The sequence below is a fragment of the Panthera pardus genome, unplaced genomic scaffold (assembly GCF_024362965.1).
Source record: "Panthera pardus isolate Hobbes unplaced genomic scaffold, ASM2436296v1 HiC_scaffold_8, whole genome shotgun sequence".
NCBI lineage: Eukaryota > Metazoa > Chordata > Mammalia > Carnivora > Felidae > Panthera > Panthera pardus.
This window is the reverse complement of record NW_026527013.1, coordinates 17,323,002-17,336,856: the sequence shown is the minus strand read 5'-3', so window position 1 is coordinate 17,336,856 and position 13,855 is coordinate 17,323,002. Positions and strand designations below refer to the sequence as shown.

General features: G+C 47.8%; 2 protein-coding genes across 8 annotated transcripts in view; one reads left to right on the top strand and one right to left on the bottom strand.

The window, feature by feature from the left end:
* The window catches only part of DHX30 (DExH-box helicase 30), a 29,876-nt gene extending 18,325 nt beyond the window's left edge, over positions 1–11,551 (bottom strand). For 2 of the 7 annotated variants that reach the window (XM_019416643.2, XM_019416645.2), the window contains exons 1-6: positions 11,437–11,551; positions 9,258–9,352; positions 8,485–8,591; positions 7,312–7,366; positions 2,341–2,436; positions 1,196–1,224 (exon numbers count right to left, since the gene is read on the bottom strand). In XM_019416643.2, coding sequence (XP_019272188.1) covers positions 1,196–1,224; positions 2,341–2,436; positions 7,312–7,366; positions 8,485–8,509 — 205 coding nt within the window. In that variant the 5' untranslated portion in view covers positions 8,510–8,591; positions 9,258–9,352; positions 11,437–11,551. The remainder of the gene's footprint in view (positions 1–1,195; positions 1,225–2,340; positions 2,437–7,311; positions 7,367–8,484; positions 8,592–9,257; positions 9,353–11,436) is intronic. The other 5 variants (XM_019416646.2, XM_019416648.2, XM_019416647.2 and 2 more) reach the window with 4 other exon arrangements.
* Positions 10,814–12,404, top strand: LOC128775713 (cyclin-dependent kinase inhibitor 1C-like). Its single transcript, XM_053898620.1, has 2 exons — positions 10,814–10,950; positions 11,449–12,404. The coding sequence occupies exon 2, from the start codon at positions 11,477–11,479 to the stop codon at positions 11,873–11,875; it is 399 nt and encodes a 132-aa protein (XP_053754595.1). The 5' UTR covers positions 10,814–10,950; positions 11,449–11,476; the 3' UTR covers positions 11,876–12,404.
* Positions 12,405–13,855: the final 1,451 nt, after the last annotated feature.

Genomic DNA, 13,855 nt, shown 5'->3' with positions numbered 1-13,855 from the left:
TTCGGATTCTGTGTCTCCCTCTCTCTCTGCCCCTCCCCAGCTCATGCTCTGTCTCTCTCTCTCTCTCAAAAATAAACATTAAAAAAAAAAAAAAAAAAAAAAAGAGGAAGCCCAAGATAGTCCAGACTTTGGGCAGACCGGAGAACTTCTGGAAAGTGAGAAGGAGCGTCTCAGCCAACATTTCGTCAATGGACTCAACCACAGATTTTGTGGATGATCAAAATGGCAAGAAATGGTCCCCTTGGCTGGCAACAAGAAAGGTAAAGGTAGATACAGGAGCCAGATGGCCACCCTGACCACACCACCCATCCTCACAGCTTTTCTGTCCATATATATAAAGCCACAGCAGGGTCCCTCAAGGTAAATCTATCGCACCAAGAAGAGGGGACACATTTGAATGAGGGAATGAACAGGAAGGACTAGTCCTGTGGCCCCAGGATCCTGCCAGAAGGGGTGTTATCCCTTGTTACTTTCCAGTGCTCTATGTCTCACAGCCGGGTAGGTGGGAAAGACTGGCAGAAGAGGCTCTTAAGTTCTTCCCCCTTTACGAAAGAGGCCTTGGTAAGAGGTTGGCAGTAGAGTGGGGGTAGACCACGAAAGGAGATGATAGCTTTTTCCAATTCCAAATTTGACCCTGATGGGACCAAACCTATTCAAGTGGCCACCATTTCTGAGTGCTGTTTTCCTATCTGAACACCAGAGAGACCATTTCTGCCACACACACTTCCTTCTTAAAGGCAGAGGCACCAGTGAGGCCTCCAGGGAATCAGAAAGCATGGCAGAAAGGTCCAACAGTCAGGGGTGGACTAAGAGGTCTGTTGCCTCTGGGATGAAGAAATGGAGGCAAGAAACTTTTTTAGGGAGAGAGGGAAGAGAGAGAGAGAGAGAGAGAGAGAGAGAGAGAGAGAGAGAGAGAGAGAAGGGAGGCAAAGATACATACACCCACAGATGCCTTCTGGAGGCGCAGCTGTGAGGAGACAATCGGGCTCAGGGGGTCTGTGCTCCTCCAGGGAAGACAGTGCAGGGACTGTCCCCCACCAGGAGCAGCTGCCTCCCTTTCCCCACCCCCACCAAGCACAGCAGCCTTCTCTGCATGTGCTCAAGGAGGCACTGCCTAGTCATGCGGCCTGGTTCATCCCACCTAACCATCTTTAAGCTTAGCCACAGCACATCTGACACTCTCAAAGCCACTCACCTGCCATGTTGGAAATGTTAACGTTCAGCCTTTTCGAGTTACAGGGCATTTTAAGAAAGAAAAAAAAAAGGGCAATCAACTCTTGTTTTGGTAATGGTAGGGGGGTGGCATTTCTCTAATATCTAAGTCAAATGGCCAAGGGGGCTGGAAATATTTATTTCTATGCTGCTGTGTGGAGTCAGGGCCACTGCAGCAGGAGGGCATCACATGTGGAAACTGCATGGGAATAGGGCAGCAGCATGTGCTGTGCAAACTGAGGTGCCCTGTGTTCCCCGACCCTTCCTGAGCTCCTGACCTTCAAAGCACTTTACAGACAGAACCTAAAGTGGAATGCTGTCTCCACATGAGGCAAAGACTCTGTGATCTAAATTAGCGTTCTTCCACTAGGCAGCTGGGGTAGGGGTGTGAACAGGCAGCCAATGGGGCAGAGAGGGGCAGCTGTCAGGACAAGCAAGAAGCCACCAAGAGCACTGGTCTTAGCAGACCTGGAAAAGAGCTAAGTCTGAGGGAAGAGAGGAGACGCTCACAGGCAGAGATGCTTCCCTGGGTCCTATTCCTGGCCCATCCCTGGGTTCCAGTGGAACCTGAGGTGAGTTATCACCTGTCTGGGTACTCTGACATTCTCCCCAATCAAAGGCAGAGCCTACCCTGCCACACAGACTAAAAAAACATTTTAATGTCAGTAAAGTGCTTTGAGGAATGGGGGGGTGATAGAAGGGGATCTTCCAGGCATCCCCAAAGCCTCCAAGATGGAGGACACTGGGCCTGGCTAGGGCTTTCTGTTCTGGCCCTGCTACAAGCACCCTGCCCTTTCTAAACCACCTTAGCCAGGGACTGCCTAGAAGATCCAAGCCCTGCAGATTCTCCACACGAGTGCTGAACACCCAGACTGAGCCTAGGCTTTATGCCTGGTCACACAAGGAGGCCTGATGAGACCATAGGGTCTAAGCCACGTGGCCAAGGATCATGAAATAACCCAGACCTCTCCAAATGATCTCTCCCCTGAGGGTTCCAACAGCTCCACTAGCCCCACTTCTCACTTGGTCTCCAGAGGACCATGACCCTGGTACCTGGGCTCCCACTACCACCCACCTCCCCACAGACCCTGGACCAAGTTGATGCTGGAGGCAAGGCTCCTCCCTTACCTCGAGAGATGGTCCCTCCAGGGGCAGGGTTGACACACATGGGTGGAAGGCGGGGTGGGGGAAGTTTGCACTGACGCTGCCTGTGCTGGGCCCGATCTGGGGAAAGAGAGAGGGCATCAGGGTGACATGTTCTCACCCCTCCCAGTTACAGACCCCTGAACAGACTCACTCCAGAGCATCTGTGAGGAGCTCTGGGCAGCAGGGCTGCTGGACGGTTTGTTGAGCCAGTCACAGGTTCTGAGAAACAGTGCCACCAATTCCACACAGAAAGAAGGCAATTGTTTTATATGGATGTGATATAGTATAGCTTTGTAGAGATCCCTTCCTGACTCTCAAAAGAGCCCTCAACTCTCCCTGTTTGCAAAGCCACCTTATGTGACTTCAATACCCATCTCACATCGTCCTCTATAGTCTTGAATTATGAGGATGAGACAGGAAAACAATTAAAAACTGAAAAATCATGGTACCGTGTAAATCCCCTTATCTGTCATCCACTTACGGTAGCTCTCCCTGTATCTGCTGTGGGTTCCCAGATGACCACGTTAGCTACCAGATCTCAAATTATTCTTTCCCTCTAAGAAATGGGCAAGAGAAGGACCAACTGACTGCTGGGGTCCTCCCTGAAAGTCAAGACCAGACCCACACTTACCAGTCTTCTCCCTCTTTCTAAAAGTTAATGACTTGCCACTCCAAACACTTTCATTCATTTGCAGATTAAATACTACTTGTAGGTCAGTGACCTACAAAGCACATTTTTAAGTTCCAAAACTTTGATATACATGAACATCACTGTCCCATGGGAAGGTGGGCATGTATGGGTAAGTAAGGCTCCATGTGTTTAACATTACCTACATGGTGACAACGCCAGAGAATCACTGGGTCTGGGGGAAAGGGTGCATGAGTTCTCTGCTTTCTTTGCCCCACTAATTTCAGTACACTAAATGGAGCAGGAGAGGAGCAGAGAGAGACAGCCACACACACTACATGCTTAAGCAGCAGTCTGTTCTGCTACCGTGACACCCATTTCCATAATGCAAATTGGCTTGTACACAGTTGGTACATAGGGGAATGATAACAGTAAAACAGGAGAACACTTGGTTCGAATGTTGAGTTTCCTAAGGCAAGGGGACTGAAATAGCAGAGGTAGAATTATAATTTAGAGCAGGAAAACAAAAGACCCTTCCAACTATATTTTTTAAAAATTAAAATGGAGTGCCTATAGGGAATCGAGGTGATGGACAGATGGGTGTTCACTATACAATGACTTCAACATTTCAGTAGTTTTGAAAATTTCCGTAATAAAATGTTGGAGGGAAAAGCAAGTACCTGCACTGAGATCCTCCTCCCCCACACTGCCAGCTGCACACACTCCTTAGTGGCAGCCCCACGGGCTCACAGCTCCACTGCCACCTGCACGGCCTCAGCATCTGCCAGCTCTTCCCGTTAGAACGCACTTTGCACATTTTTAGCATCACGTTGAGCTGCCTGCCTCGGCAGTCCAAAGCATCTTCCCAGGTGCCAGGGACTGCTGCTTTCACACTCTGGCCATAAACTTGCAGCTGTATTATTGCCTCAACTCTGTCTTTCCCACAAGCCCTCTTATAGTATCAGAGGTGCGTGATTTTGCAGAAAACACACACCCAGGGTTACAGCAGAAATGCCTGTAGGGTATTCTGGAACAAAGTATCTAGGATCAAGGTTTATCTTGAAACTAAGGTGGAAAATGACCAGCTCAACCTCTCCAGTCCTGTTTGAGCAGGATTCTCATTCATATCCAGGGGGGCTGGATTGAAAACAAACAAAAAGAATAAATGATTTGATAATTATTTGTTTCATTAAGCATTTTCAGTAATGGGGGGGTGTTATAATCCTACAACATATCTGGGCCCTCTTCTAACCGTGGAGCTGGAGGAAAATTGCACATTCTTGCTGTTGATCTAGTGTTTTTCAAAGGTTTGTGCCGCCTGTAAAAGACTCAGCTTGTTCTTTGAGGCCTGATTCTGATGGCATTACTGCTGACAGACAAGAAACTTGTGTTGGGATGTTGGCAAAGACAGTAACAGGCCACTTACCAGGCACACACGCACACTAGTTGGGAGGCATTGGCAGCTCTGTTGAATTACATAAGAGAAAAGACGGTAACCACAGACCCAGGGGGCCACTGTCCACAGTGCTGCAGGGAACTGCTATGGCTACTGCCTTCGGATCCATCAAATGACCTATCCCACTGAGACTGTAAGCTCCTGAGTACAAGAAAACATCATTGACACATAGCTGTCTCCGCTCTAGCATCTCGTACATAGGTGATCAATCGTGCAGCCACACAGCACACCGCATGCTGAGGACAGGCTGTCACTCTCCTGCAAAACACCGGCTACAGGGACGCCTGGGTGGTTCCCTCAGTTAAGTATCCGACTTCAGCTCAGGTCATGATCTCATGGTTTGTGAGCTCGAGCCCCGTGTCAGACTCTGTGCTGACAGTTCAGAGCCTCGAGCCTGCTTCAGGTTCTGTGTCTCCTTCTTTCTCTGCCCCTCCCCCACTCACACACTGTCTCTCTGTCTCTCTCTCAAAAATAAACATAGAAAAAATTAAATAAAAATTAAACAAACAAACAAAAAGCACCGGCTACAGAGCTGCACCTCAAATAGATCAATCTATTCACATGTATCAAGGGCCTGCCAACTCAAGACTGAGGGCTAGGGACAGATCACACCCAAGTGCTTTTCTTATATTATCCCTAATCTTCATTACACCTCTGAAGATAGAGGCTGAGAAACAGGATCAGGGAGTTTCCACCTTGCTAGTGTGAGTGGGGACCAGATTCGAACCCCAGCCAGTCTGACTCAAGCTTTCCACTATGTGACGTTTCCCTTCAAGATTCGTGACACCTTATGGAGCTAATAATCTCATCATGAGGAGCAAAGAAACATAAAAACTCCATGAGAGATAAAGAACAGTCCTACACAACAAGAAAAATGTCACAAGGCCACACATGACCAGTTGTCAAGGTTATGGTGCAAACCACAAGTGATACCAGCCTTCAGAAGACAGGAAAGAGCAGTCAGCCTTATAGTCAGAAAAGAAAAGGTACGTTTGCCTGAAGGAAAATATTCAAGGCAGTAAACTTTCTGATTAATGGTTTACCCTGAGACCTTCAAGCATAAAATGGTTGTTGTTAAGAATATAACACTTACCTGTGTGGAAAGTAAGGTCCTAAATCAGACTATGTCTGATTATTACATCCTGAAGCTACTTAGTACCATGGCTTGTGAACTTACCAGGTGTCAGGCCCTGTTCTAAGCTCTTTACACGTATTAACTCATCTGATCCTTAAAACAACCCGACGAGGCAGGTACTATGATCCAGCCCACTTACATCGTGAGGAAACGGAGGCATGGAGGCTCAAACTCCTGCCTCCAGCCTTGGCCACCAAGGGTGTAGAAGTGTGACATGAACCAGGCATCTGGCTCCAGAACTTTTGCTCAGTGAGGCTGTTGTCTCCCATGAAACTGAATGCTAACCGTGTCACCCCTGATGAAAAGCCTCTTGAACAAATCAATCCCCAGCCTAGAAAGAAAAATCACAAATGCTATACAGGAATTTTGCCCCCAAACTCTCTCACTCTCACCATCTCCCTATCATGGGGGAGTTAAGTAATGCAGAAAAAAGGAGGATTATGATTTCATGGGGCTCCTACCTCTTTACAAAATCAGTGCTGTCCATTCAGGCACTGCCACCATAAGAGAACTTATTTGCATCCAACTTTCACAAGTGGGTGGAAAACGAAGCCCACTGATTAACCAGTAAACACAAGGCAATTGAGTGTACTTAATTTTCAGCTCAAAATGTGCTGTGCACACTAATCTCAAACCCAATGTTTCCCTTTTCAGATAGTTAACCAGCAAAACCAAGATGACAGAGATGAATTTTTTCATGCAATATGAAAACAGACAAGGTGGCTAAAAACAAACAGGGAGGCAAGAAGAGGCTGCTCTGAGCTCCGGTATATCCAGCCCTCCTTCTGACCCCATTCAACAGGCAGCACTAGGGCAAGGTTTTCCAGGCCTGTAGGAACATAAGTGGGAGAGGAGACACAATGGGGAGGACCTTTTTAATCAGCAGTTATGGAAGGCCTGTATGGTGTTCATTGATTTGTAAAATATGCTAGACAGGTGCCTGGTGGTCAGCTTCAATAGAGGTGAAGGACTTTTACTCACTGTTCCCTTAAAGAAGAAAAGTCATGCTAAGATATGCAAAGCTCCCTGGGGTACGGCCCTTGAAGACTTCACCAGCTACAGCACTTCCTGAAAGCAGGAATGAATGCTAGCTACCCTTCGGCCCAGCCATGGCTCAGTCCTGACACTGCTTATGCAACCCTTTTACCCAACGTGCTGGAGAGCACTGATTCCAAAACTTGCCAGCTTCTACAACCACTAATGTAAAAATGACTCAATCCGCTTCCACCAACATTTATTGACACCTACCCTGTGCACAATGCTGTGCCAGGTACAACGGACGATGAAGGAGCCCAAGAGGCCCTGGCTACAGGGAGCTTCTAATCTAGGGATGCAAAGATTAATTCAGAATAGACTAAGCACAAGAAAGTACAGATCTGGTGCTGAAGAAATCAGACAGAGGAGAGGTTGCATTTGGTTGACAGAATCAAGAATGGTTCACAGAGGAAATGGTGTAAAACGCTGGCTTAGAAAAAGAGCTGGGATTTCAAAAAGCAGTGAGTGTGTCTGAGAGGATATTCGGGGGGAGGGGCAGCAAATGAACACAGGTACTCTGACAAGGACTCAGACACAGGTTATAAGCCCCGTGCAAGAGGAAGGCAGAGAAAGGACAATGGAAAGTCATACAAAAAAGGGGTCTAAGGACTACACACTGGTGAGGGATCTTCATAGCCCTCACAGCTGCCCATCACAGGGAGGAAGAGCATGAGGTCACCAGCACAGCTACATTCTTACCTTTTCTGAATGAGTCCAGGCTGAACATTTCTGGCCAGGAGGGAAAGCTGGAATCCTAAGAAGGAGGGCAGAGAGGCAATGGTTACTATTCTTGGTCCAGGATCCCACAGAGAAGACTTCAATAACACAGAGAGCACTTTCCAGAAGGTGAGAAAAATGAAGCTCTTCACTGATGAGACCCAACTGCTGCTCCCACTCTTAAGGATGGAAGGGCCATCTCCACTCTAGAGTAATTACATGTCTTTGTTTCTTACTCATTAAGAGCTTTCTTCGTTTCTCTGTCCTAAACTCCCTGAACCCTGCTAAACAGAACGAGAGGTATTTTATCCTGAGAGACATATTTCCACTTCATCACAGTACTTGCAGCTTTCCTGGGACTTCTGGGAAGAAAGGAAATTCTACATGGACCCCTTTCCTCATGTGGTATCAGCAAATGGGACTAACGAGTGCCTTATAGACAAACTGGTTTACTGGGCTTTCACACAACTAGGTCAAGCCCCAAGCGGTGGGACCAGACAGCAATATCAAGAGTAACTATCGTGATTCAAGATACAAAGCTTTTCTTCACGGTAGAGTCTATGAAATAACAAATACTAAGTTGAAGTTCAACTCTTGAGCAAAATTTTTGGTGCATTTTGATCATTTAACTGAAGAGTATACCTCGAGACTTAAATCATACATGCATACAAATAAATAACACCTCCAGTTTATTGATTTTGTTTAAAAAATACTCAAACTCACTTATAGATGTTCTTAATAATGTAGTACTCCTGGACTGGTGCATAACCTTATATGGCCTTAGTTTAAAAATATCTACACAAGGCTCCTGGGTGGCTCAGTCAGTTAAGTATCTGACTTCAGCTCAGGTCATGATCTCACGGTTCATGGGTTCAAGCCCCACATTGAACTCTGTGCTGACAGCTCAGAGCATGGAGCCTGCTTTGGATTCTGTATCTCCCACTCTCTCTGCCCTCTCCCACTTGTGCTCTGTGTCTGTTTCTCTCTCAAAAATGAATAAACATTTTAAAAAATTAAAAAAAAAATCTACACACTGTTTTAGCAAATCAGGATAATGTCCAATATTGCAAGGAGTCTAATGGGGCCTACACTTCTGCTCCTGACTGCCTTCCCATCTCATTCCTAAATCGTGGGGGATAGGGGTGGAGGGCTGACCTGGGGCCGAATCTTTCAGGTCCATAGCAGGTCTGCCCTGATGGCCTCCTCTCCCCCAGGGATGCCGGAAATTTCAGCCGTTAGGATATGGTAGCTCAGAGAGGAAACTTCAATACAATATCAACAAGGACACAATTCATTTTAAGAAGTTACATTCTACAGACTCCTTCTACCCAAATTAAAAGAAAAAGGGTGTAATTTGAGATTCTAATCTTAAAGAAAACCTGAGTACTATAAAAATCCAAAACATGTAAATGATTATTATTTGAGACAATACTTTCTTGCGAGAAAGAGTAAATCAATTTGCTTGTAAACAGACTCTTAGTTTTGCTTTTAAAAAGTCCCTGACCCTCTCCAAGGCTCACATAACACTATCTTTACCTGTATTGGCCTAAAAAATACATATGATATTCAAGATAGGATGTTTCAGAGATATTTTACTGAGCTCTAGAACATTTCATAGAGATTAAAAAAAAAAAAAAAGCTGTGTTCCTTGAAATATAATTATATTGGAAACTTTTATGATGCAGAGTTTCTGTTAAATAATTCAGAGATAAGTAAAATAATGTTATGTCAAGATTTCTTGCATAATGAAACACTGCTTAATTCCAGGTAGAGTCACTGTGGGATGATTCAAGGACAGAAAGATTCCATAACGACTAACTAATGTCTTCCAAGATAGTCACAAGTGGATTTAATGCATGTCTTTGCTTTACAGTGTGGCTGAGCATGAGATCCACCACTACTATGTGTGCATGGCTAAATCAACTTACCTTACAAGAGCAGTGACAGTCTCAGATTTTGTAGGCTTCTGAACTGGAGCTGAATTCTCTCCTTGCTATTCCTCATCACGAGGCTGGGCCTCCTCCTAGAAAATAGAAGCCTGGGTCACTAGAGTGATGGGACCCACAGGGAAAATAAAGTTGCTGCAGACCAATGAAATTCATTACTAACTCTAACAACAAGGACACATTTTGTTAATAGCATGAAACACACACTGGACACACTGGTGTCACTTCAGGACCTGCCATGACCCACTCACGACCCATCAAATCGTGAGCTACCCTACACCAGCACCTGCAAAGATACCAAGAAAGAGATGTCATGGTAAAAAGGGGTTTGTAGTCCTGAAAATATTTTCTCTGAGCCCAGAGCAAAACCTGCTTCAGTTTTTTTAATTTTTTAATGTTTATTTATTCTTTGAAAGAGCAAGCGAGAGCATGAACAGAGGGGCAGAGAGAGGGAGACACAGAATCTGAAGAGGCTCCAGGCTCCGAGCTGTCAGCACAGAGCCCGACACAGGGCTTGAACTCACGAACCGCAAGATCATGACCTGAGCTGAAGTCGGACGTTTAACTGATTGAGCCACCCAGGCACCCCAACCTGCTTCAGTTTTGAGTTCTAATCCTGTATTGACTCTAACACAACCCTATCTAAGGTAGATCAAGCTCTTCCAGATGAAGAAAATAACAACTAGACATTGAATATCATTTTTATAGTTCACAAAGTACTTCCATAGATTTTATAGCAGTTAATCTATGCAACTACCCAGGGAGGCAGAAATGATCTTTCCCAGAGAAGGAAATAGAGGCAGATTTTCCCAGAGAAAGTCACACAACTTGCCCAAGATCCCATAGCTGCCTCAGGGCAAAATGGAAACCTGAAGTTGGGTACTGGACTCCAAAGCTTCACACGCTTAATACTACAATATTTTTATTATTTCCATGATATTATGCTAGATATATTGCCTAGATGTCCCATGGTTCATTCTTGGAAATAATATTTTATAGTGACACAAAGGTTGAAAGGGGAAAGAAGGGTCCAACTGATAAACTTTGGACCATGGCTACACAAGCTAAAACGCTTGGGAGAATAAACATCTTTTGAAGGCAAAGGGACAACCTAACACAGATAAAAAATACAGCGAAGGATGTGTTTCCCGCATCTTAAACAGTTATACAAATAAAGAGCACTCCCATAAACTCCATCAAGAAAAGAGGCCTCCCTCCTGGAAACTCCAAAACTCCAAGATTTAATTGTAAGATGTAGTCAAGACCCACAATGACAGTGGCTTTATTGCCTTCAAAGAAACACCAAGGGAAACCATCAATGTCTCCTTTCCCTGTGGCCAGTAAGTTGCAACCAAAAACAGTTTGAGAGTCTGCACCTGGCCATCTGCAGTCCACCTGCCACAGTGTACGGCAAGCCCCTGTGGACTGGGGTTGCAAAGTGGGACAATCTCTGCCTTGCAACATCACAATTACGGTGACCAATGTTGCTACCCGAGGACTAGCTAGACAGCATGCTGACGCCATACTCGGGGCTTGGGGGTTCTGAGGACCCCTGGGACTCCAGTTCAGTGCAAACAAAGGACCCAACATGCATTAGGTCTTCCCCTGCGAAATGGGGCAAGTCACCACCAGCAAACAAAGAACACCTCACCCCTTGGCCTCCCCCAGTGACAAGGTGGGTGCAAAAAGGGGCAAACGAGGGGGACCAGAATGCACCAGGCCTCCCTTTGGACGAACGGTCCAGGCGGCACGGGGTACAGACAAAGGTCCCGGGGCACTCCGGGGGCTTCCTCCAGGCCCTGCCTCGGGGAACGGAGCATCCCCTGAGGCGGAGGCGTCGTTGCGCCAATGAAGCGGCCTCTCCCGCGGTCCCCGCGGAGCCCCTGGCTACCAGGCCCGCCCCGGCGGACCGGCCTGGCCCCCGCCCCCGCCCAGGCTCCATGGCAACGGCAGGCCGAGGCCTGGCTGCCCACGGCTCGGCTGGGCCGGCTTCGCGGGCAGGCCTAGGATGCCCGGCCTGCTCCTCGGGCCCGCCCGCTTCTCCGCCCCACTCTCCGCCAAGCCGGCGATCGGACCCGGGCCCCTCCTCGCGCCGACCACCCCCGGCCACGGCAAGCTCCTCAAGGGGACACGAAAGGGGAGAATAAAAAGCCCAATTCACCTGTTGTTACAGATGTGAAACAAGCCTCGGTGCACCGCGCATGAGCCGCGGGCCCCCCCCAACCACGGCCGGACTACAACTCCCACCAGCGGCGGCGCGGCCCCTTCCGGGTCCCGTGGCGGAAGTCCCGCCGGTAGCCCCGGCGCTCCTCGCTCCGCCTCCCGCGGCAACCCAGCTTCTGAGCGGGTCTCCAGAGGGTCCCCCAGCAGTGGCTCGCAGAGGCCTCCCAGGGCTCACGCCGCCGGACGGCCAACCCGCGGCGAGACCCCGGCGCCGGGCCCAATGGGGGGCGGCCGCGGCGGGCGCAGGCGGGACTTCCGGCAGAGCCGCCGAAGGGGTGGGCGCGCGGGTAGCGGTGGGGCGGCTGAGGGAGCGGGCTTGGGCGACCGGGGTCCCGCACGGCGCCCCTCTCGCCGCGCCTCAGCCCCTCGCAGTGTGAGAGCTGGAGGGCTCTCGCGTCCTCTGCGCGCCCGCCCCACGGCCCCCGGCCGGCAAGGGCTGAGCCAGGAACGAAATCCAGCTCGGGCTCCGGACCTCCACTCGCCTTCCCCGCCACAGCCCGTTGCCACGCCTCTTCTCCTCTCCATCTCCCCTCCGATCTTCTGTTTCTTTAGGGAGGTGAGAATTTCTGCCTCACGACATTGTTAGGAGGAGACCAACGCGATGGCACGTTGTAAACTGTGCGACGCTGGGAAAAGGACAAGGTAGCCCTTGCTGGTCCGAGTGCCGTCGGGTCTGGAGGTCTCGCCCCCGCCCCTGGCCTCGCCTAAGTGAACAAGGGCATTGTCCCAGACACATGCTGCGGTCCTCTAGATGAGGCTCCGTGGGAGTTCAGTGGACTTCCAACTAAATAAACGAGAGAACTCAGTTGGGGTAGCTCTGAGGCTGGGTCAAGACTTTATAGCTGGAAAGACCTAGAAAATGCTTTTAAGACGTGGCCTTTTGGAATAAATGAAGAATTAGTGACATATCCCGTCATTTTTACCCGAGCAATTAAATGTAACAAGTATTTTCTTTCTACATTGGACAGAAGGGCGGGGGTGGTGGGTGTGGAGCATCGTGCATTCATGCAACTACTTGACGCCTTTTCTGAGCAGGGCATGGTGCTGTGCTATGCTCTATGGGAAATGATCCGTGTGCACATATTTGAGTCAAGTGTATAACAATTGTTGTAAGCAGGTTTGAAGACACAACGACCTGTCCTCAAGGGGCTTAGGGCCTGATAAACAAGATGAAAACATTGTGTGAGGCAGAGAGAAAGTGCTAAATGCTGGAGAGGAGGTATGAAGGGTTGAGAGGGAGGAATAGTTACTCAATGCCAAAATCAAGAAGGAACCATAGAAGCAAAGACAGCCAGTGGAACAAAAGGCAGATTCTAAGAATATAAGGTAATGCAGTATGACCAGAGGGTTGGATATGTGTACAGGTTTTAGAGGCGATGGAACAAAAAAGTATAGCTATGAATGCTGTGCTGAGGGATGTTGACCTTATTTGTATGCAATTATTCTTGCATGCAAATTTGTATGCATTAGGTTTATAATTCTAAGGAAAGTAAAATAACTGTCCGATTTTAAGAAGGTTATTCTGGAAGTGTGAGGGTAAGATTGGCAGGAAAAATAGGAGTTAGGGTACTAATGAGAAGAGGGGTACTGAGGGATTCAGCTATGCTCAGCAGCAAAAAGGGCAAGAAAGGAATGACAGGGTGATGACAGAGCACCTTGCTTGTCCCTGGCCACAGGTGTGTGGAGAGGTGACTGAGATCTGTGCCCAGGGGCTGGAAAACTTGCACACTGTTAACATAATTAAGGGACAAGGAAGTTGTAGAAGAGGCATACAGATTATGTTTAAAATGCAGTTGTGAGGGCACCTGGGTGGCTCAGTCAGTTAAGTGTCTGACTCGGTTTTGGTTCAGGTCATGATCTCACAATTTGCGAGTCGGAGCCCATGTCAGGCTTTGTGCTGTCAGTAGGAAACCTACTTGGGATTCTCTCTCTCCCTCTCCCTCTGCCCCTCCCCTGCTCGCTCGCTCTCAAAATAAATAAACATTAAAAAAAAAAAAAAAAGAAGAAATGCCGTTGTGAATGTTAAGTCTGAAGATGTGGTCCCTACTGTAAAAGACGTTCTGACGGAATGAGAAAAGCATGTAAGCGAGTCTTGAAACCTAGAGGAAGCACTGCGAAAGAGACACAAGTGGAGCATTCTAAGTAGTTTTACTTCCTGCAGATTTTCTGTTTTTAGTTTTCTTTCTTAAGGTCCTTTCCTTTTTCTTGAGCCTTTAACTATTCTTAATGAATGGTTGTATCTGGTGGAAGTTGATAAAGTGATGCACTTTATAATAGGATGAGTGCCAGTCAGTGTCTTTTTTGCTTTCTCCCACATCTTTCATCTCTTGTTTGCTGCTCATTTCCTTATCACTACC